General features: G+C 40.5%; 2 protein-coding genes across 3 annotated transcripts; one reads left to right on the top strand and one right to left on the bottom strand.

Moving 5' to 3' along the window:
- Positions 1 to 5823: 5823 nt before the first annotated feature.
- On the top strand, positions 5824 to 10053 carry sertad3 (SERTA domain containing 3). Of its 2 annotated transcripts, none has more exons than XM_005811396.2 (2): positions 5824 to 5976; positions 9213 to 10053. In XM_005811396.2, the coding sequence occupies exon 2, from the start codon at positions 9220 to 9222 to the stop codon at positions 9940 to 9942; it is 723 nt and encodes a 240-aa protein (XP_005811453.1). In that variant the 5' UTR covers positions 5824 to 5976; positions 9213 to 9219; the 3' UTR covers positions 9943 to 10053. The 2 variants fall into 2 exon arrangements, with proteins under 2 accessions (XP_005811453.1, XP_023207071.1); XM_023351303.1 differs by lacking the exon at positions 5824 to 5976 and adding an exon at positions 6469 to 6799.
- Positions 10054 to 14055: 4002 nt separating this feature from the next.
- kcnk6 (potassium two pore domain channel subfamily K member 6) lies at positions 14056 to 22948 on the bottom strand. Its single transcript, XM_005811397.2, has 3 exons — positions 22588 to 22948; positions 18908 to 19300; positions 14056 to 14633 (listed from the first exon to the last, which is right to left on the bottom strand). Exons 1-3 carry the CDS (start codon positions 22901 to 22903, stop codon positions 14392 to 14394), a joined length of 951 nt encoding a protein of 316 aa, XP_005811454.1. The 5' UTR covers positions 22904 to 22948; the 3' UTR covers positions 14056 to 14391.
- Positions 22949 to 23223: the final 275 nt, after the last annotated feature.

Genomic DNA, 23223 nt, shown 5'->3' with positions numbered 1-23223 from the left:
TAACTAGACCTAATGAGAAGTCAGTATCAATTGATGACGTTCTTAAAGTGCTCACTGAGCAAGGGAAAGTGATAACAGAACTCACTAAAGCTGTAAAAGAGTTGACAATTCAGAGCAAAAACCCTAGTAGCCAGACACCATATCAGATCAAAACTGTTCCAAGATTTACCCCGGACGGTAAGCCGATATGCTTCAAGTGCCAAACTGCTGGTCATGTTGCCAAACAGTGTCCTCAGAAAAGACACAAAAACTCTGATGAGTCCCCTGTTTCCAGTCAGTCGGGAAACGAGAGACCCTGGTTGCAATGAGTCGGGTAATGCAGGGTCATGTCCTAGACTCACCTACACTAGAGATCACACGAGAACAAATCATTGAGCGTGCCATAGGAAAATGTCCAGTGGTTGATCTAAAACTTAATGGCAGGTCAGCTCATTGTTTACTGGACACTGGCAGCCAAGTCAGTACTATGACAGATGAGTTTTTCAGAAAATATATTGGTAATGATGAGAGCATGCTAGCTACAAATAGTTGGCTTAAAATAACTGCTGCAAATGGACTTGACATCCCTTACCAGGGATATATTGAACTGGAAGTTGAGACGATGAGTTTAAAGATCCCAAATTGTGGCTTCTTGGTCCTGAAACCTTCAGCGAATCCTGTTGTTTCTGAAGAATGCATAATTGGTATGAATGTTATTCACAGATGCAGACAGCTGGTGACAACAGAGTTTGACAACACTTTGGGTGGATCCTTAGACTCTGGGTGGAGGACAGCTTTTCAACAGGTACAGATCTGTTGCATTGAGAGAAAGGCGGTAGTTCGGGTTGCAGGCAGAAACAAAATACGTATCCCTGCATCCTCGGTGTCCACTGTGTTCGTAAAAGGTCACACTAAAACCTCAGATGCAGCCTCTCAGTTGATCATTGAACCAGTGACCACTCCTCTACCACCCGGATTAGCAGTTATCCCAACACTTGTCACGAGGACCAGCCATGTTCTTCCGCTCCCGGTAGTTAATTTCTCTGCCGAGGAAGTGTGGTTGGGCCCCAGAACACGGCTAGGCGTGATCTCAAAGGTTGAGCCTGTTGAGAGTGAGCAGACATGCCAAGTAAAGTTTCAGCGCATCTCTGCCGATGTTGAACAGGTTTCAGTGGACTCTAACACAGTGCAAACTGACAGTAAGGTGCAAGCCATGTTGGAAAGACTTGACATGGGGGGCACAGAGGAAGAGCGTGTTGCTCTCTGTGCATTGCTGTCCCGTTACATTGATGTTTTTGCAGATGATGATGAGAATCTGGGTCACACAGATAAAGTGAAACATGAGATCAAGCTGGTGGATGACGTACCTGTCACACAGCCATATCGACGTATACCTCCTAACCAATACCAGGAAGTAAAAGAACATATCTCTAAACTTTTGAAAAAAGGAGTTATACAGGAAAGTGAAAGCGCTTACGCCTCACCAGTTGTGGTAGTCCGCAAAGGTGACGGCAGTATACGCTTATGTGTAGACTATCGAAAGCTAAATCTAAAAACGAAGAAAGACGCATTTCCATTGCCTCGTATTGATGAGAGTTTTGATGCGTTAAAAGGTGCCAAATACTTTTCCACAGTTGACCTTGCCAGTGGGTATCACCAAGTAGCCATGGATGATCGAGACAGACATAAGACTGCTTTCACCACGCCTTTTGGGCTGTTTGAGTATGTACGCATGCCCATGGGGGTGTGTAATGGGCCTGCAACATTTCAAAGGTTGATGCAAGCAACTATGAGCGATCTGATATTCGACATCATGTTAGTCTATCTGGATGACATTTTGGTGTACTCACCAAGCTTTGAGTCTCATTTGGAACGACTAGACCTAGTTTTTAAACGTTTGAGAGACGCAGGATTAAAAGTGAAGTGGGAAAAATGTCACTTTTTGCAGAAGGAAGTAAAATTCCTTGGACATCAAATTTCAGCAGAGGGTATCGCAACTGATCCCTCCAAGGTCGCAGCAGTCAAGGATTGGCCTGTGCCTGGCACTGTTAAGGAACTCCAGTCATTTCTAGGCCTAAGTAGCTACTACAGAAGGTATGTTGAGGGCTTTTCAAAAATCGCCGCCCCACTACATGACCTTGTGAATCAGTGCCGAGGAGCTGCTACTACAGCCAAAGCTAGTCAAAAACTGAGTGCATTGTGGGATACCAACAGTCAGATTGCATTTGACACATTGAAAGAAAAGCTTGTGACTGCTCCCGTTCTGGGTTATGCAGATTTCACTTGTCCTTTCATTTTGGAAACTGATGCTAGTGGTCAGGGTTTAGGAGCTGTCTTGTGTCAGCAGCAAGGTGACAAAAAACGGGTCATTGCATATGCAAGTAGACGGCTGAGAAATGCAGAGCGAAATGACAAAAACTATAGCAGCATGAAACTTGAGCTGCTCGCGCTTAAATGGGCAATAGTGGAAAAGTTTCGGGGTTATTTGCTGGGTTCTAAATTCACTGTGATATCAGACAATAATCCCTTATGTCATCTAAAAAGTGCAAAACTTGGGGCTATTGAACAGAGATGGGTAGCGCAGTTAGCTGCTTTCGACTTTGACGTGCAGTACCGACCTGGTCGGTGCAACTCAGCCGCTGATGCACTGTCACGACACCCGTTAGCAGGGGAGCCAGAACCAAATGATGATGAGGAATTTGATGATTGCGTTGCAATTTGCAATTTGATTTGTAGAGGCACTGTCCTTGAGCCTGAGCTGGTTACAGCTGGGGTCAAGTGTTGTCAACTAAACCAGATCAGGGCTGCAGAACCTGAAAAGTTCGAGTCACATGCTAAAGAGGCTACACCAACTCTTCCAGGTTATTCCAAGGAAGAGCTGCGGACATTTCAATGTCAAGATCCAGTGATTAGTGTTTTAAAACAGTTTTTGGATCAAGGCAGCCCACCAAGTTCACAAGAAAGGAAAAATCTTCCTGTTGCTGCTAAATCATTGTTGAAACAATGGAAACACATTAAGATGTGTGATGGATTGGTGTACAGAGTGGTGAGGGATGATCATGTTGGAGAGTACTTTCAGTTGCTTGTTCCAGGTTGTTTACAACCAGCTGTCATGAGGAGTGTCCATGACTCTATGGGACATCAGGGAATAGAGAGGACATTACAGTTGTTGAGACAGAGAGCATTCTGGGTAGGGATGCACAAAAATGTTGAGCGATGGGTCAAGAATTGCGAACGTTGTATTCTCACAAAAATGCCCAACCCAAAGATTCACCCTCCAATGAAATCCTTTTTGGCAACACGACCTTTAGAAGTTGTGGCAGTAGATTTCACGCTCCTTGAACCAGCTTCAGACGGCCGTGAGAACGTACTAGTCATTACCGATGTGTTTACAAAGTTCACTCAGGCGTTTCCTACACGTGACCAAAAAGCAGAGACCACAGCTAAAGTCCTCTTAAAGCAGTGGTTTATGAAGTACGGTGTACCTGAACGTCTCCACTCAGATCAGGGCCGTAACTTTGAATCAGAAGTTATTGCTGAACTTTGCAGAATGTATGGTGTGAAAAAAACGCGTACGACACCCCATCATCCGACAGGGAATGCACAGTGTGAGCGTTTTAACCGCACTCTGCATGAACTGTTGCGCACACTTCCACCTGACAAAAAGAAGCGTTGGCCTGAACATTTACCTGAGCTGGTTTACGCGTATAATGTTACTCCACACGCAACTACAGGATATTCCCCTTACTTCTTGCTCTATGGGGTTGATCCACATCTTCCTGTTGATGCATTGCTTGCAAATGAAAGTCACCATGATAAAAATCTTGATTGGCTTGCTGTGCACCAGCAAAGACTCAAAGAGGCACATGCAAAAGCAAAAGAGTATGCAGAGCAGAAAGCAGCAAAACGCATTGCTCGGCAAAGTCCCAAAGTGTACTGTCCTTCAATTGAGGTTGGAGAGTATGTTTACCTGAGACACAGACCAGCTGGTCGTAACAAAATTCAGGATGCATGGAGTCCAGTTGTTTACCAACTCATAGACATGGTAGGCACAACTTGCACAGTACAACCTGTAGAGGGAGGACCTACAAAAACGATTAATAGGGCTGACATCAGGTCATGTGTTAATCTGCCAGACACAACCCAGAGACACGTTGAAAACACTGTAATCAAACAGACGAACACTACTGAACCACACACTGACTCATGTAATGAGTATGATGGGGGTATAGTCATTGAAGAAGTTTCTTTTGACTTGACTCCTTGTTCAGGTGTAGAAAACTGTCCTATTGGTGAAAGTGTTCAGAAGCGAGCAGAGACTCAGTTGAGTTGATTTCAGAACGTGAACCTCCTGTCATCGAACAGGTGGAGACTGAACATGTTGACAATGAAACATGCAATATTGACCAACCGGGTGAGATACCAGTATCTCCTCCTTGTGTTAGACAAGCTCCCATACCTGCTCCACGCAGGAGTAAAAGAGTGAATGCAGGGAAACACTCAAACCCGCATCATGAACCTAGGTCAGTGTTGGAGCCAGAACTAAACTCATCAATGGTTTCACAGATTATTGCAAGCTTAGGTTCTGTGTTTTTCAGAGAAGCTTTAAAAGAAGTAAAAAACAGTTACTTTGTCACCGAGGACGATGACGGTTAAGCAGGGGAGAATGTAACCAGGTGAACAAATGGGTACATGTCTAAACTGTATTTTGTAAACCCTGTTTTGCTTTGTTTCGCCAACTGGTTGCAATTCTTGTTTTTGCCAGCATGTGGTGCTGTTTTACAGAGAGGTCAAAAAATTTCAGGAAGTAGAAAAAAACCTCTTGTGTATATATCGTGGAAATCTGAGCAAAGCGGAAGAGAAGGACATTTTTGTGTGCCGAGACCTGGTGAAAAGGATGCCACCAATCCGAGAATCCAAGTATTCGGTAATGTCGAAGCTGAATTATCTTCTATGAACAAAGTTAAGGAGAGGATGTTAATGTTACGTTTTTCTTTGTTTGTCCTCTAGAAGTGCCACTGCCGTTTAATGCACTCTTTGTAATAGTTTAGCTTTGTATGTGAAGCTACGTTGCTACATGTGAGCCCGCCATTTTCAACGAAGCTGAGGCTTTATGTTGACAGAATACGGGTCATTTACGTTTGTTTCTTTGCAACCCAGAAAGAGAGAAAAGTGTTCTTTTTTCATAAAAAAAACAATAAAGGACCCATTTTATTTGAAGCTCCGTGTGCTGCATTACTCCCGGCTTCATTTATTTCAGAGAGTTAAACATTTTAAGCATCTATTTTTGTAGTTTTGATGATTTTGGCTCACAGAAAATAAAAGTACAAAATTCAGAGCCTTGGGGAATTTTAAATATTACATAACACCAATAATAAAAGAATATTTTATAAGTAAAAACTTCTCAAACTCATAAATGGTGTTTTAGAAGATAATTTATCTTTTACGTTGTCAGTAATGGCGAAATTAATAGTAAATAATAAAGACTTTGTGGTATTCTCGTTTAGTAATGTAATTATATTAGTTGTGTTACCACCCCACGCCACTGGAGGCACTAGCAGGCCCGAAAAGATGCGACTAAGTAGCATATTTAGAAGTACACAGAAAGCTACCGAATTTGTCAAAAACTGTGAGCTGCGCTGAAGTAAATAAAAGAGAGAAGTTCAAATACATGCCCAGAGTGAAAATCCTTCCTACAGATGAAGATATATCACAGATTTCAAAAGAAAATAAAAACGGGAGGCAGCCGATACTATAGGAAATAGCGCCCTCTTCACTTCTGGAGTGCAATGGTCCCATTTCCAAATAAGGTATGTGACTGACAGTGGTCCGTTCCCGCCCCTTTCTGTTTGCTGCAGCGAGGTGTACTTGGTTTTTGACTTGCTGGAACTTCATGAAACTGGAAGTTTTAATGAATAGAACCGACTTTGACATGTTTCTGTTCAGTTCGAGCTAATTTTACTAGCAGTTTTTCTTCACATGGGCCACAGCTTTCAGGTAACTTCTCTTCCTGTGCTTCCATAACAGCCCTTCATTTTAAATGAGTTTCCCTGTGGACGTGGACGCCTCCTCTCTTGCTTTCCTTTTTAAAAATCATACAAAGAGGGTAAAAAAAATCTCTAATTTTAACGATATTACTAGTTATTTTTTGCTTTTAAGTCAAAAATTATAAATTGTCCTGTGGCAAATGTATTGACTGACCCCATTAGGTAACAATTCTAGTGGTTTTATACTGAACTCCGACGGAAATGCCTTTTTTGTGGGGTGACGTAATCATTCAGGAATTACTGTAAAGCAAATTACATAATATCCAACTCTTTATTCGGAACAATGGCGATTTAACTGTTTTATAAATATTATTTATATTAATACTGATATTTTGTTATTTGTATAGGATGAAGTAGTGTTACATTAGCTTGTTTTGTAAAGGAAAAAATCTGGTGGAATGTTACGCAATTAAACTCCACTACCCAGAATGCCTTTCGACGTCCAGCCTCTAACTGTAAAGCGACTGGCGTGAAACTCAAATCACGGGCGGGAGCTTCAGCTTGCCCTTTTAGTTTCAGCCGACTCCGCGCTCCGGCACATTTAAACGTTTTTCACCTTTTCAAAAATCGCTTTTTAAATTCCCTTTCATTTTTACTTCGGTTACATAAAAGCGAAGTTTTATCGGTCGTTCTTTTAGCGAAGTGAATAATTGCGACGAGTTTAAAAGTTAAACGGCAGCAACGAAACTCGCCGAGGGAGAAGTGAACTACCCAACAGGCCGGTTTAACTGTCGTTTTAAACAGTTTTACAAGTTCACAGCCTGGGTTTCCGGGTGAGTAAAAGTGCTATTTTTTTTAAACAAAATGTTAGAGTTGTTTATTTAAATCATTTTATAAAGTTTTCCCTGTATAGCCGGGTAATTTTTTTCCCTCCCACACGATGAATCAAACGTTACAGCAGCAACCCCCATCTTGTGTCTCAAAAAAAAAAGCAGCTCCCAGAATACCAAAAATGCATCTAAAAACTCAAAAGGAACAAAAACAAACTTGACTAAATCACAATATATAATCCAAACGGCTTCTGGTAGCGATCCTCACTCTACCTTTTTAGCTCTGAACTTTAAGTTTGACCTGTAATTAGATATAATCCTTGGGAAACTTTCACTGATTTTACACTTTTTTCAATTGAATGATCACAACCACGAAATGTTATTGAATTAGTTTATATTATATTGTTTATATTATAGTTTATATTATTATTATTATTAAACCTTAAGAAAAACGAGTCATGAAGAATGTTGAGTCATAGTAAAGCAGAAACCAACAGATGACTAATTTCTGTCCTCCATTAGGTTGATTGCATTATTTAAAAATAAGGACATGTCATATTCTACACTAATTGTTTTATTTCTTCCATACTCCATTTATCTGTCCTGAGGGAATATATATTTTTTATTTGTTATAACAGTCTTAAAGTGTTCAGTCTTAAAGTATAGAATTTGATTTGATCCTTTTTCAGGTTTTCTATGCAAAAAACAACATCAAATGAGAGGAAGCCCAAATTTAATATGTTCTTATTGTCTAAAATACAAATCAGAATTTATAAAAGATTTCCCATCGATTTTATATTAAGACGATATTTCTGATTTCAAATCACAAATTCAGAATCTTTTTTTGATCCGTTTTTCAGTTTCTGTTAGTAGATTAAATTTTCCTGACACCAAAAACAACAACAACAAAAAATAAACAGCTTTACTTCAGAATTGGAAAGGCATTTTCAGCTCAAACAACCAAAATATCACAAAAACTGATGGGAAAATCTGAAAACATTTAGTCTAGAACACCAAGAAATGCTAAAATGGACAAGTTGCAGGTTTTAAATAAGGGTGTAATTACAACTTACAAAAAAAGGATGTTTTTGTTTTCACAACTGGAGAAAAATGAATATATTTTTTAAAAAACCTGTATTCAGTTGTGTCCTCGGGTGCTGGTGCCCCACATGTTTTAGGTGTTTTCCAGGTTCAACACACCTGGCTGAAATTAACAAGTCAATTAAAGGCTCCTGCACATTTTAACCATTTGGAAACATGCTAGGAACCGGTCCTGTTGGACTGGGTTTCAACAGCCCTGCTGTCATCAGTGGAAAAAACTCCAGTCCAGGTATAACAGTTTATTTAGACACAGACACACACACCTGGAGTTTTTGTCAAAGTGAGACCTCTTGTTTTACAAACCAGCTTTGTTGCCCCACTTGGAATAAACTCTGACATTTTTGGCAGATTTTATCTTGTGATCATGTTATTTCTAGGTGTAATTGATCATTTAAACATTCGTCAGCTAATTTAGCAATCAGTTAATCAAACCAAAAAGGCAGTTTGTTGTAATCAGAACAGTAACTATAAGCCAAAACGGTGCATGTATATATATTTGTATATATACATTTCCATTTAAAATAAAAACACTTTCGTCTGCAAATGTGTTTTAGCCAAAACTCCTCAAGTGTAAAGTTTTAATAAGTTGAGATTTACTAAAGCTGTTTTGTTGTATCTGAGGCAATATGTTTTTTTTCTTCTTTCAAAAAGAAACTGAGTTTTTTTTTTTGTTATTTGCATCTTGATATATTTCTATAATTGTGTAAATACGCTTAAGTAGTTGAATGATAAATCTGTAGAGCGAGTGGCATCAACTAACATGAATACTGACAAGCAGTTTCAAGTCCTCCCACCTGTTGTTACCTAGCGACGACCTGCTGAGTAACTTGAGAATGTGTTCTTGCATTATTACCATTGTATTACCGTATTTTCCGGATTACAGAGCGCACTCAACTATAAGCTGCACCAACAAAGTTAAAAAAAAACCCCAACAAAAACAACTAGAGACGTACATATATAAGCCGCTGATATCTCCGCTGCTCTCGGGTTTTCAAAGGACGCAGCCCTTTGGTTTATTAAGGACGCGTCCCTCTGCCTCCAACGCTGAACCATCGATTCGTTCACGCCAAGCTTACGTCCAGCAGCTATCGCTCTGCACTGCTAGGCCGATAGCCTTTAACTTAAAAGCTGCACAATATGAACTTATTCGTGTGGTTTCCTTGATGAGGGGGTTGGAAGAAATTTCATTTCATCAACCACAATAACTTCTGGGACAAATTATCATCCAGAAAAATTAGGCCTAAAGTTATCACAGTAAATTTGTTATTGTGACAGGCCTGGCTGGATCCTGAACCGTTTCTGCTTTCCTCCGTAGCGTGAAGATGATTCTGAAAGGTCAGAAACGGAAACTGGAGCCGGAGGACGGGGAGGCGTCGGACCGGAGCAGCCCGACGTGGGAGAGCCAGCGGCAGTTCGTTTTCTCCGTGTCACTGAACAAGTACCAGCGCGGCCAGGAGCTGCCGGAGCCCAGCCTGCGCCGCTCGGTTCTGATCGCCAACACGCTGCGGCAGATCGCTCTGGAGAAACACGGTGAGTCGCCACGGGACTCTGCCTTAATGTCCGGAGAACCGGCGACTCCGCCCACAAACCGAGGCCCATCAGAGGACGAGGACTGGGGCTCGGCAGAGTCCGACTTCTCCCTTTCAGCCGCCATTTCCTCCATCCTCACTGCACTGGACTCCACCATTGACGGCGGCCCGCAGGCAGCTCAGCGGACGCCTCTCCAGTCCCTGGAGAACCTCCCAGAGAGTGCCGGCGACGTGGCGAAACCCGGCTACGTGAACGACGTCAATATGGAGGATCTGTTCCAGGAAGTAGACGCATCCCTGCTGGGGAGAGTCGGCTACCCGGCCGAAGAGGAGCTGGTCTGCTACCTGCCGCCGTTCTCCTCCGCCTCCTCCAACTTCAAGTGTTTGCCTTCATTCTCCTCCTTCAGTCCTCTCTCGTCCTCTTCCTCGCCTGACTCCGCCTCCTTCTCTGGTCCTAATCAAAGCAGGGAAGCGTTTGAGCTGGAGCACCTGATGGAGATCTTGGTGGAGTCTTGACGACTTTCTCTAAAATAAACATAAACAAAAAAAAAACTTCCATCCTAAGTTAGTGGACTGAATTCAGAAGAGAAGAAATGCTTATTATTTTTTTAAATGATCTACATTAACTCAAAAACTAGTACATTACGGGGTTTAGAAAGTCATAGGAATGCAAATGAAATGTAAAAATGGGGCAGGAGGAACTTCGGCAGCTTTTGGTTTAAAAATAAAACCGAGTCGCAGTAAAATGTTTGCAGAATGAGCCGTTTCCTCATTGCTAAGCAGTGAGTCGGTGGATCATGAGCCAGTAAGCTGCAGTTTTACGTGTCTAAAGCGGGAGCAGTACCGGGACCGGACCAGAAGATGGCGCCAGAAGTCGGTTCTGATCATGTGGCTGAAACACTAACATTACGGCTCAGATGTTCTGTGAAGAAGTCGGGAAGTTTTGTGTTTTGTTTTGGGGATATTTCAGCTGTTTTCCTAAACATGTCAGGCGTCTGTTACTTTCAGTTTGTGTAACAGTTAAACTTGAAGCTGTTTTCTGTCTTTTTAAACTTTAATTCAAAGAGCCATCGCAGCGCTGTTATTTAACACTGCTTCCTCATTGGATGATCGGTCGGCGTTCAGCAGCAAAGTTTCAGCCATATTGGCTCCAAGAATCCCGGCGATGCCGACATGTTTTCATATGGTTTACTTTACATGTTTGCACTTTGTCAGTAATATGCATTTGCCTCAACCATGTTAGTATTTTTAATAGACAGTGACGAAACAAAAAGTCCTGTTTTTGTTCTGTTATTGTTAGACATTTCATACTTATTTCATATTTAATTGTTGAGCATCGAACCCAGAGATAAATGGTTTGAAGAAACGTCTGGAGTTTTAGCTGTTCTGCAGACTATTTATAAACTGTTTTTGTTGCAAACAAAATGTTTTATTTAAAGTTGTATCGTATGGACAAATCACTAATGATGTATTAATGTACCACCTTATGTACTTTTATTTTTATGTACTTTACATTTTTTTTTGCTTTTTTTAATTTATGTACTTTTATTGTTTCTCTCTTTAGTTTTACAAATATAGATGTTCTTACAATAGCTGAGTGTAAATCGTGTGATTTTTAAACATTTAGCAGTTAGAAGCAACTTTGTCGGGTATCTTATAGAATTTTAAATGAGATTCTTCAACTACATTTTTATGACACATTACATGATTATTGCTAGACTATTTTAAATTGATTTTATTGTAAGTGACCTCAGTAGTGCACGATTCTTTGACTAGACCAGGGCATTTAGCCAGATTATAAAGGATAAAATAAAAAACATTTTACTTTATATTTAAATTTTTCATGATCACGTAGCTTTTTGTATCATTTGCTGTTATCTAACATCTCTTGAAAAACCAATATTTTTAAAAAATTTTCTTATAAAAACCAACCTAAATTTATTGTAAATCACCAATACAAAGTATAAGATTGGGATAAAAAAAAAAATCTTGGGATGAATCCGAAGAGCCTCTGGCTAAAGAAGATCTTCATGCTAACAGCTACATTTCCAGGCAGCAAGGACAATCATAATCAGCTCTGCTAATCCACCTCATTTCCTTTTGCCACTTCTCTTTAACTTTCTATTTGTCTGTACTAAAGTAGCAGATGTTGGAGTAGGGGATACGATGCTGCAACACTGATGGATGGAAGAGGTGGTCTGAACTTTCTCCTCTGCATTAAACTGAGGTTTGGGGTCAAAGTTCAGGTGTAGTTTGAGCTTTTGAGATGCTAACCAGCTGCTAAAACAATACCTTGCTGCCACGGTTACGCATCACAACTGTCCAAAAGTGAAAAAGCAAAGGCTAAAAACCTGGTAGCACAGCATCCAAAACTAGAAGTTATAATTATACAGACAGCAACGATTCAAACAATAAAGTCTAGAAAAAACGTATCAGAACTAAAAGTTGCTGCAACCACAAGCGGGACAATTCCAAAAAGACTAAATCCGCATTTATAAAACTGATTCTAGCTCAATTTTAAAATCCCATCTGAATGGGGAGTAGTTACCCTACATTAGGCATATCAGACAGACATTAGGTCTCCATATAGCCCTAAATTTGCCATACATCCTGGCATTTTTCATAAAGGTTTCCAATCATGTGTTTCAGTTTCCATGGCTCAAATTTGATGTTAAGTTCCTCTATTACAGTTAAGGTTCAAAAGCTGGACAGTTCAAACTCAGGGGTTCAGTGATTAAAGTCTTGCTGTTGACAAGTTGTGGGTTAGATTGTTGCTTCCTCCTGCGCTGCAGCTGCTGAGGAACCTGCATGAATCAGGATGTTTGTGCAGAACAGCAGCGCATTTCCACAAAAATGACACGTTGCCGCAGACAGAAGAACCAGGGCGGGTGGTGAGCTTCACTTCCAGTTTAATAAAACAATCTTTGTTCTCCGACGGTCATGAGATGATGGCATGGAAATTAGTGGTTCTTGTGTTGGACCCAGTTTCACGGCTCAGTAATGCCACTCTGCAAAGCCACAAGGCTTTTAATCAAAGACCCTTTTCAATCCAAAGAGCCATTTTTATCCTCAGTGCAGCAAACATGCAACTTTTGATGAAGCTGATCATTTTTTAAAGAGCCAATAGGGTCCAGGATCCTGTTCCTTCAACCTTTTGCATCTGGGATCTCATTCCTTTGGTCCTTTGGTTCTGGAATCTCGTTCCATCAGTTTCTTTCTGTTGGTCGCTTTTATTGCAGGGTCTCTTTCCGTCAGTCACTTGAATCCAAGGTCTCGTTCTTTAGGTTTCTTCGGTCTTGTTCCATCGGTCGCTTTGGTCCAAGCTCCAGTTTCTTCGGTTGCTCGGTTCAAAAGTCTTTTGGTCGCTTGCAGCCGTCGCCTCGTTCTGTTAGTGGTTTTGGTCCAGGACCTGTTAGTCGTTTGGAATCCAACTTTTCACACAGAAGTCTTATTGTGTTCCCATTTTAATAACAGTATGAATGGTCAAGCAAAAATTACAAAAATAAAAAAAATCGAGAATCAAAACCTGCAGTTTAAACATAACTTGTCGTAATCCCCTGCATCAGATTCAGAGGAATCGTCCACCATCCTGCAGAACTGTTCAATCGAGACAATAAAACATCAAATAATGTTAGTCTGATACTAAAACATGAGAATGATCCTCATTTTCAAGTTAATTCATAAAATATCTAACAGACTAGACGACAGGAGCAGACTTAAGGAAAAACTTATTTATTTAAATATGACTAAGGAACCAGCTAAATTGTTACAAAACAGTCATTATTTCAGCACTACAACTGCAACATCTGCATTATTTCACTAATTAAAGTGCATTTCAAGTATTTCTTCAAACTGAATTACACAGAACCAGCCATGGATGAGTTCAGCCTCTTCGTTCCCTGTATTGAAACCATTTGCTCCAGTTTTGAAAGAATCCCACAAACATGACGAATTACACCGCCAGGGGGCAGCAGACGACAGGACGCCTCTTTTACTGACGCAAACAGCGCCCCCTTCCGTTTTCTACCACTATGTACTGGGGCCATTGTAAAAAAAAAAAAAAGTTAATTTCTGGCAAAAATAACCCAAATTTTGAGATGATATAAAATTTTCTTAATTTAATAATTTTTAAGAATTTGTTACAAGAACATTTGAGATCTCAAACTTTCTAAAAAAAAAAAAAAAACTTGGACATTTGAATCTCAAAAGTAAAATTTGAACATTTCTGAGCTTAAGTTGATCTTTTGTTAGAATAACTCAAATTTTGAGATCTCAGAAAAATTTAAACTTTAGAAACTCAAATTTACAAATTTCTCCAAAAAATAGTTTCAAAATGAGTTCTTTCTCACAAATGTCCAAGTTTTTCTAAAAATAAATTCAGAGATTAATCTCAAAATTTAATATTTTTTGGCAGAAATTCCCTCTCACCCCCATCCCAATACCCCAATATGTCGTCAGTTTTCTACTAAGCAACCGACTGACTTCACTGAAGATCTGATGCAGCAGTGACGTGTTAAACAATCTGACATTCATTTAATAATAATCCACAAGTCAAACGGACGGCCATTAGTTTCAGAGAGCAGATCCGGATGTACGTTATGCTACGTTCTGCTAAAATAAAAATGTTACTCATTAGTTCTGTATTAGAAATCCAAACATGTGACAAAAACAAAAATGTACAAATGGACTAAAGTGAATTAGTTAAAAAGCTGTAGACCGACCAAAGTCTTGTGCCCATTTAGAGACTGTAAACATCAACACCAGTGTTTAAGACGTATAAACAGCTTCCTGTGCTTTTTACCAAGTTTTCTGTTCCAACTTTGGCTTTAACACTTTATATCCGCCAACAGGCTGAACCTTAAAGCTCATGTCAATTCCTCTGGAATGAAATTAAAACAAGAGTTCAGATTCAGCCCAGCGGCTCTCCAGAGGTAAATCCTTTCCCCCCCCGCCGGCGCCGGAGCCTCAGCCTTTGTTGATGGAGTTGTACGACGGTTGGGATCCCGGATCCAGAGGTTTGGTGGCGGCCTTGTCTTTCGGGCGAGGCGGAGTCGGGTCGTTGCCGACGATGGGCTCCGTGTCATCGGCCAGCAGAGACGCCTCGCAGCGCGGCAGCTGGAAGAACGTGGTCAGGCCGTGGACGTCGGCCATCTTGTGGAAGGTCCGCAGTAGGAGGTACATCATCATCAGACCAATGAACAGGTAGACTGGAAAAGCCAAAACAGAAAAAGTCTTCACTTGGTGTCATGTTGGGATTATGTAAAACCTGAGAAAATCTGATATTACTGGCCAAAATATTTTGTTTAAAGGGCCAGTGTTGTGTTTTTGTAGCAAAATAAGTTGCCTTATGCATTTATAAAATATTTTATGTATTTTGATGTACATAAAATAATGTACATCAAATATGACTTAAGAAATTTGGCTTTGTAATTTCATGCCTTGAAATTGGACCTCTGTCTCTTTAAGAAGCTCCTGCTCTTTCTGAAACTCCGCCTACAGGAAGTGACCCCAACATGGCTCCCATATTAACCCTTTAGCAACGTTCTTACCAGCGTTCCATTGAGAAGTAGCTCCTGTAATGAGCTCAGCAGTTCTACTATGCGTTTGCTAACTGCTGCTGGCTAGTCTGAAGGAGCCGAGTTGGGGAGGGTTGTCTTGTGAGGCAGAAGCTTGGAAACCGCAGCTCAGAGGAGGGGTTTTGTGCTCGAAGGCGGGGCTAGGGCCAACCAGGCATTTTGCACAGCTGAATGGTTGCCATGGAAATTAAAAGACTGCAAACACGTTAGCCAAACGCTAGCGGGAGAAATGGCTCGTGGTCTTTTACCAACAACAAAGGAGAAATCCTACAACCGCTAAAATCTGACACCACTCCATTTTCGTTTACATTCCATGAAGAAGTTGCGCTCTGTGTCTTCAGAGGATTTTGTGTCATTTCCTTCAGTGGTTCTTGGTGCAGCGCCCCCGCAGGCCAGGAGGAGAACAGTTTATTCAACGTATTTGGTTTGTTTGACTCGATGCAGAGTGAAAAAAAACCCACAGCATCTGAAAATGTAACAAATGTTGCAACTTCGGTCCCCAATCGAACTGAATTTTCCAAACTATCAGGTGGAAAAACAACGTGCAGTGGTCACACTTCCACTAATGCAACAATTTATTTGATTAGCACTTTAGAGAACTTTAAAAACATTTAGCACACTTTGCTTCTGAAATTAATTTATTGACATGAAATCTAAAGTTTTAGTTGAATAAAGTTCCACATCTGTGTTGAGGTTTCGTTACCATCAGATAAGAGTCATTAAGTAGATGTTTATATTCATGCTCTTATTTTGAAGTGGGTGAAGGTTCTCCTTTTTTCTCCCCTCAACTTTTACAAAAACAAATTAACTCACAGAAGATACAAGTACAATACGCAGAGCGTTACAGAACATGGACAAGTTCTAACTAAATTGGTGCTAAATGGATGGCTGCCATCTTTCAAGGGCTGATGTGTCATTTGAACTGGCGCTAGCATTAGCTTAGGCTAAATGCTGTTGGAACTAATGTTAATATAAAAAGTGCTTGACGGTTTGAGCAACTAACTAGTAGTAGTTAAAAAGTTAACAAAAAAATGTTTCATGCTCTTGAGAAATTAAGTGCATGTTTAAAAACTTTCTATTAAAATCTAGAATCTCAGGAAAACAAGCTAAACTCTTAAAAAAAAATCTAAATTGGTCCTTTTTTACTTGTTTTAAGCAGATTATCTACCTTTAAAACATTTTCTGGAAATAAACAGCATACATTTCCTGCTCTGATTATTTTCCTCCCTTAAACAAGAAAAGAGTTTTTCCTCCATCACATGATCACATTAAAGTGACTCTTCAGCAACTCTTCCTGGAAAACAGGGCAGGGTTACACAGGCCTGCTGCCATTAAATTACTCAGAAACCAAAGAATCAATCTACTTTGTTTTAAAGGTTTGCAGAATTTGGGAAACTATACAGCAACTGATAAGTTTCAGGACTTTGACTGTTCAAACTCCACAACTCGTCCTAAAAATATTTACTCAGCAGCAAAACTCAAACAGCAGTTCAGGAGTTTTAAAATTCCTCCCAGATTGAAGCAAAAGTGTTGCAGAAATTCAGAATCTGCCAGAAATCAGGTCCTTTTGCAGATCAAATGATGTGAATGTGGAATAAATGGCAGGTAAATATATTTTAACTTCAGTGGCTAAAGGAAAACGTCACGGCCTCCAGAGCAGCAGGTCACATTCTGCACTTTCTAATCCTGTTCAAAGTTAATCTGGCTTCACTTATTCTGATGTTACGTAATCCCGCCTGTCTGCCGGAACCAACTGCGTGTGAAGCGCTCGGCTTCCTGCCAAAACATGACGGAGAAAAATGTTCCCCCCCCGAGCAGCTGATGCAGGAAAACTCAAAAAGGTTCAGATGAAGTTCGAAGAGTTTGAGGTGAAAAGCTTCACACAGAAAAGACCCGACAGCAAAAACTGGTGGATTCATTTCCCAAAGAAATACTTTCTACAGAACAAGCCTGGTTCTGCAACCTACAGAGAAAAGAGAAAAATAGAGATGCTTTAATCGTACGACGTTTTTCCCCTTCATCTATACTGAATTTTAATTTTTATGTTGGTTTTTTTTTTTAACCGTCATAAAACTTTACTTTCACGACTTTCTGGAAATTTTGCGAAGTTTCGCCGACGTCACGCTGTTCTTCTGTCAAACGATGATTCCTCTACAATTTCTTTCTCGTATTATTACATTTTCTTATTCTCGTACTTTTTAACTTTGGCATCCAACTTTATTTTCACACTTTATCCTCATAACCGTCATTTTTCTCACAACATTGTGACCGTTACGCCAGCGGTGCGACTTTCTGTCGTACGACTATTATGACTCGATTCTTCTACGACTTTTTTCCTCACAATGATTTTTGTAATAATTTTCTGGCCCAAATACTCTGTCGTTTAAAAGCCCTAAACAGAAAACCTGTCTTTTGTCATACGATTAGTTTTCTTTGGCATCATGAAAGAAAAACTGATTCCTAAAGTTTTTCAACTATTCTTTAGAGTTAAAAAATAAGTTTACATTTTTTAAGAAAGGCACATAAAACTGCATCAAGTTAACAACTTTTTCTTAAAATAGAGGAAAAAATCCAAACTGCTTAATTTTAAACGGCTTCTAATGAAAACACAAAATGTTTACAAAGAGAAATGAAGTAACGTCAGGGGAAGTTGTAGGGAGAGCAACCGTCAGATTAAAGTTTCATTAAAGAGGAAGTGGCCGTCTAACCCTGATGTACTGCTGAGGAAAAGGAGAAGCGGAGAGGCGCCACTTCTCACCTCTGAGGTAAAAACGAAGGCCATCTGCTCGGCTGCAACAGTCAGCTTCACACCGAAGCACAAAGCAATAAACACCTGCTAAACAGAGCCTTCAGTCATTAAGATGAAGCGCCAACATCCAGGACTCGCTCTGGGGATTTTCCACCAAACTGGTGATAAACTGGAGCTTTCGGGTAAAAACAAACTGCTGGCTGGGCAAAAACAGGAGCTGGAGAGCAGCTCCAGTCTAACAGATCAACAAAATCCTCAATAAACTCAAACTTCATGTCTCCAGATGAAGTTTACATGAGCAGAGGTCATTAGCAGAAAGCTAACGCAACAACTGGGAGTGAACATTTATGACCATGTTCACGATAAAATCCAATTAATGTTTAGAAAACAAACTAAACCGTCTGGATTGATGTTTGTATCATTTTCTCCTACATTTGTTCAATTACAGCGTCATTAAATTTTACAGTGGGCTGTTCAACATTCACCACCTTATTCCCAGGTGGGTTACTATGGAAACCATTTTAAATCGAGATACACCACTGGTATTTTTATATTTTTCACTGGGTTTTAAGCCGTCTGTTTTGTTTGCCACCAGATCTTTGTTGAACCTGAGCTCAGTAAACACCATGAAGACGAGGCAGCGCCTCCTAACCAAACAGTCTGCAGTTTGAAACGGGAACTTCATCCTGCAAAAACAAAAACGCACCAAGTAATATTGGTTTGTTTGTTTTTTAAGTGTACTAAGAAGTGTAAATGTCTTAGTACACCTGAAATAAGACAAAAGTAATTTACAAGTAACTTTTAAGAAGGAAATAAGAGTTTGTTTGTAGTCAATAAATCCTCAATGCAAAAAGAAAAAACTCCAGTTCCGCTAGTAGATGATTTCACTTGCAACCAGACATTTTTCCATGTTATAAGTGAAATAATCTGCCGTGGGACTAAACTGGGTTGCTAGGCAACGGCCTTAAAACCAGTGATTTATGTTGCTGAAAAGTTACTCATCAGTTAGCTTTGTTTTAACTCAGCTGTACTAAGGTATTTGCACTAGAAATGAGACCAAAAATAGTTGGTAATATTTTGTGTTTCTGCATAAAAGCAAACATGAGATTATTTTATTGCTAAAGTTACAAACCGCTGATGGGACAGTTGAACTCACCCATGACGGCCACCTGGTACAGCGCTCTGTAAGGCTGGCCGGGCCGCGCCGCCGGGACGAAGTCCCCCAGCCCGATGGTGCACAGCGATATGAAGCAGAAGTAGACGCTGTCCAGGAACGTCCAGGACGCCTCCAGCGCGCTGAACACGGCGGCCGGCGCCAGGAGGCAGCACAGCACCACCGCCGCCAGGAGCAGCAGGAAGTGGACGACGGTGGCCGGCCGCGGCTTGAGGCCGGAGCGTTGCAGGAGGCCGACCGGGGCGAGGACCAGAGGCTGCATGATCCTCTGGACGCAGGCGGTCAGCACCAGCATGGTGAAGGGAACGCCTAGCAGCGCGTAGACGATGGAGAACGCTTTCCCAGCGTCAGACAGGGGGGCGGGGTGGCCGTAACCTGCAAGGACACCAACCACAGCTTACATTTACTGGAGTAACTTTTGAATACTCCTACTTTTAGGAGTATTTTTACAACATTGTACTTTCAGAAATTTTATCATGAAGCATCATTAGTCTTGAATTTCTAAATTCTCCAACTCAGAAATTTTCTAGTGGTCTAAAGTTACTAAATGCTCCAAAACAGTTTTCTGCACCAAAACCGGATTCTTCAGGTCACAAAGTCTCGACTGGATGATTAGAACGAGGCAATTAGATGCTAGCTGAGGTGGCTACGCTAAACAGCTAATGCGCTAATTTTTCCATTTAGCTTTTTTTGGCTAATTTTGAAAACATTTAGCATATCTACTTTCCCCTGAAAGTCAGGTAAATGTAACTAGTTACTACCAGAGTCAGGTAGTAACTAGTTACATTTACTTGAGTAATGTTTTTGAAATTATGTACTTTTAGGAGTATTTTAATACGCTGCACTTTGGGTAATTACATTATGAACCATTTCCATTCCTACATCAGTAAAGTTTCTGATTTTCTACCCACTGAATGGAAAAAAAACCCCAAAAAACATGTTTTAACCAAAAATTCACTAAGAAAGTGCAGCCACTGAAAAGTAAGAAATACCCAATTGTATTGTATAAACAATAAAATATTTGTATCGTCTATACGTTGGATATGAACGAGGCGAGAGCTAGCTCCAAACTAGTGGCTTGTTACTGTTGTCATAGCAACTGCCTACCAAGATGGCTGTCATTTACAAAGTTCCCAGAAGTTTGACGTCACGTGATAATTATGCATTTCAAAGTCAGGGTTAGAGCTCAGACCTCCAGCTGTTCTGCAGGTCAGAGGTCGTTTCCTTGCGCGTAGCGTGTGAATGACGGTAAAGCTGCAGAGTCGCTTTTAGCTGCACATCTCTCACTTTAGTGCAAACTGGTTGCACGTTTCTCCTGCAGCTGGTTCGTCTGCAGCTCTAGAGTACATGGCGACCAGCAGAAACATAAGAACCGTAACGGCAAAACAAAAATCACGCGGCCGCCGTCTGATCGCTGCGTGTTGCCATGACTCTGCTTTTGTTCTCGTCTTCATTTAAAACGCATAAGAAGAAAACGCAGAACACCAACCGGGCAAACAAAGATCACCTCTGTTCTGCTTCAGGCATGAATTTGCATTTCCTCAGCGAGCATGTGAGCGTTTTACAGCAGCATGTCTGTGACAGCGACTATCTCAGCAGCAGTTGACCAAGATATCGCTGCGTTTTGCAACGATGAGAGCAAAACATGCAGCGGCGTCACCGACTTCCTTCAAAAACACAAGAGGCTGAAACAGGGATTTTTATGAGTAATGAGATGTTTCAGCTTCCATCCAGCAGATGATTCAATATTTCACACGCAGATACAAGAACTGAACCTGTAGACGTTGCCAAGGTTTTGCTGTTTGTAAGAAAAATGTTAGCTGCTGTAAAGTTGTTTTTTTAAAGTCACAAAACAATTTAAAAATGAAAAACAATAAAGTGGGCCACTGAATTTAAAAAAAAAATAAAACAAAGCTTAAAAAAAATACATTTCCAAAAGTTAAAAACTAAAAATTCATTAAAAAAAAAAAAGTTACACTGAAAGTCAGAATAAAAGAAAACTTAAACGGAAGCTAAAAAAAATGTCAGCCACTGAAAAATAAAAAACAAAATAATTCAAAAATGTAAAAAAAAAAAAAATTGCCAGTGAAAATTTTAATTAAACGTTAAACAGAAACTAAAAATGTAAGTGATAAAGAAAATGTAGGAGATGATAGATAATCAGTTTTTTTGGTCTCTTATCCAGTTTCACTCCACGTCATGAGACAAACTGGAATAAAACTTAAACTGCTGCTGTGCCAGTTACCCAGCAGGTTGTTGCTAGGCAACTACAGTGAGAGTCAATTCACCCACTTAGCTCTGAGGTTCTGGTTCTGTGGGGTTTGGATCATGCTATAAAAGGTACAAAACAACTTTTATGCGTTTATTGAACCAGACGGAGATATTCCAGCCACTAGACGTTACATGTTAGGTAGAATTATTAGTTTTTTTTCCCATAGATTAACACTGAAATATTCAGAGGTGAATCACTGAATGTTTACCCTCCAGTTAGAGATAAATTTCCATCAGATTATTTTCAGAAACATTATGAAACTTTCATTTCAGGGTTTGTGGGGTTTTTGCTGCTGAAACTTGTTTCTAAATCGTTTACAAAGGGGGGGTCACTTTCCGTCCTGGCAGTACAAAAGCAAAAATATCAAACTATTCTGCAGCCCATCTTATCAGCAGCTGCCTCAACTTCCTGTGGAAACAGGAACTGCATTGAAAACCAGGTCTAAAAGTCCTGAAACACAATGATGACGCCAGCGCTTTCTTTTTACTCGTTTTCTAAATTCATCGTGTTCAGGAAACTCTTAAAACTACATGAGATTATATTTAACACCATGAGCTTAATGAACCAAATTAAAGCTGCAGGAGAGCAAAGAGCAGCAATTCGAGTTCAGTTCAAAAGTTTTAGTTATGAAGTGAAAGTATAAACCAAAAATACAATTTAAAACCAGATGCTTGTCTGTAACGTAAAAATATATTTCAGAGTGTAATATTTGTTTGTCTCAGTGGGAAACTGAAACCAGCACAGACACAATGATGTCTGTGAATAAATATAAAGTTAGATGAAGTATATTAATCCTCCTACCAACAGCATAATCCACTTTTTCTGCACTCTAAAAAAGCCACCTCTTAAATTAGACATTTACTTTCTAAATTGGAGCTAAATTGCCCCAATTATCACAATAAACTTGATGAAATACTGAAATTAAACACAAAAAAAAGCCAGTAATGCCTTAAATTGGTACCAAGTTGACATATTTAGGTCAAACAATTATTTGAGTTAAAAAACCCCAAAAACTTTGGTCTCTGTTACACCAAATATCAGGTCTGTCTTGGTTCCAGTGTTCACAAATCAAGGTTGAAAAACTTTACATAAGATTACGCAGCTGCGTTTCGTTATAAGTATCCAGGACACGTTATTAATTTAATGTTTATCTAAGTAAACATGTTAAGTTTATAAAAGTTGTCATGTTAAACTTAATTTGACAGATTTTAACAAACTAACTCATTATTTTACGTTGGAGCTCCATTTTCTTGTCAGTGAACACAATTTGATACTTTTAGGAATCTTAATTCAGGTCATTTAATTGTATTTAAGTTAAAATAACGAGTATTTCCTCCCTGTTTGTTTGGCTTGCGTCGTGCGTAAAACCCGCAAAGTTTCGCGGACTCACCTACAGTGGTGACCAGAGTGTTTGCGAAGAACATGGAGGACGCCAGGTCCCAGTTGGACCTGCCGGAGGAGTTCCTGAGGACGGACACGCCGTGCTTGTTGGCGGCCAGGACTCTGCTGAGGAACAGCTCCAGGGTCGCGGCGCTGACGCAGCTCTGGTTCAGAAAGGCTTCCTTCAGCCGCTGCGTGTCCCGGCGCAGCTCGTCCTCCGCCGGCCGCTCGATGCTGGAGAAAACCAGCGCCCCGAACAGCAGGTAGATGATGTAGAAGAGCACGAAGCCGCAGAGCAGCAGCCACGACTTACTGGCGGAGGGCATGGCGGCGCGTCGGCGGATCCGCTCGGACTGCTTCCCGTCTGCGCCGCGCGGAGATTGAAACCTTCAGGGGGCCGACCTGATTGGTCCAACACCGCCCACCGGCGGAGAGGGGGCGGGGCCAACATGGCGGCTTCACAGGTGCGTCCTGATGGCGACTACCTACCGACAGTTAGGAAAGTGAAAAAATGAAATAGCAAATTATGACAGAGTATTATGGTCACTACAGATAGAAACATAAAAAGAGGAGGAAATTTCTGCCAAAAAAGTAAAACATCTTGAGATTTCTAAGTTTGTTTAAAATACAGAAAAATACTTTTTTT

Source organism: Xiphophorus maculatus, chromosome 18 (assembly GCF_002775205.1).
Source record: "Xiphophorus maculatus strain JP 163 A chromosome 18, X_maculatus-5.0-male, whole genome shotgun sequence".
Taxonomy (NCBI): Eukaryota; Metazoa; Chordata; class Actinopteri; order Cyprinodontiformes; family Poeciliidae; genus Xiphophorus; species Xiphophorus maculatus.
The sequence above is the reverse complement of the archived record's forward strand: the minus strand, read 5'-3'. Positions and strand labels throughout refer to the sequence as shown.

Excerpts from the sequence above, each read along its gene's own strand:
- sertad3 (XM_005811396.2), top strand. The coding sequence starts at position 9,220 with ATGATTCTGAAAGGTCAGAAACGGAAACTGGAGCCGGAGGACGGGGAG.
- kcnk6 (XM_005811397.2), bottom strand. The coding sequence starts at position 22,903 with ATGCCCTCCGCCAGTAAGTCGTGGCTGCTGCTCTGCGGCTTCGTGCTC. Across the intron at positions 19,301-22,587 it reads CACTCTGGTCACCACTGTAG|GTTACGGCCACCCCGCCCCC; the intron begins GTGAGTCCGCGA and ends GTGTCCTTGCAG. Across the intron at positions 14,634-18,907 it reads GTACCAGGTGGCCGTCATGG|TCTACCTGTTCATTGGTCTG; the intron begins GTGAGTTCAACT and ends TGGCTTTTCCAG.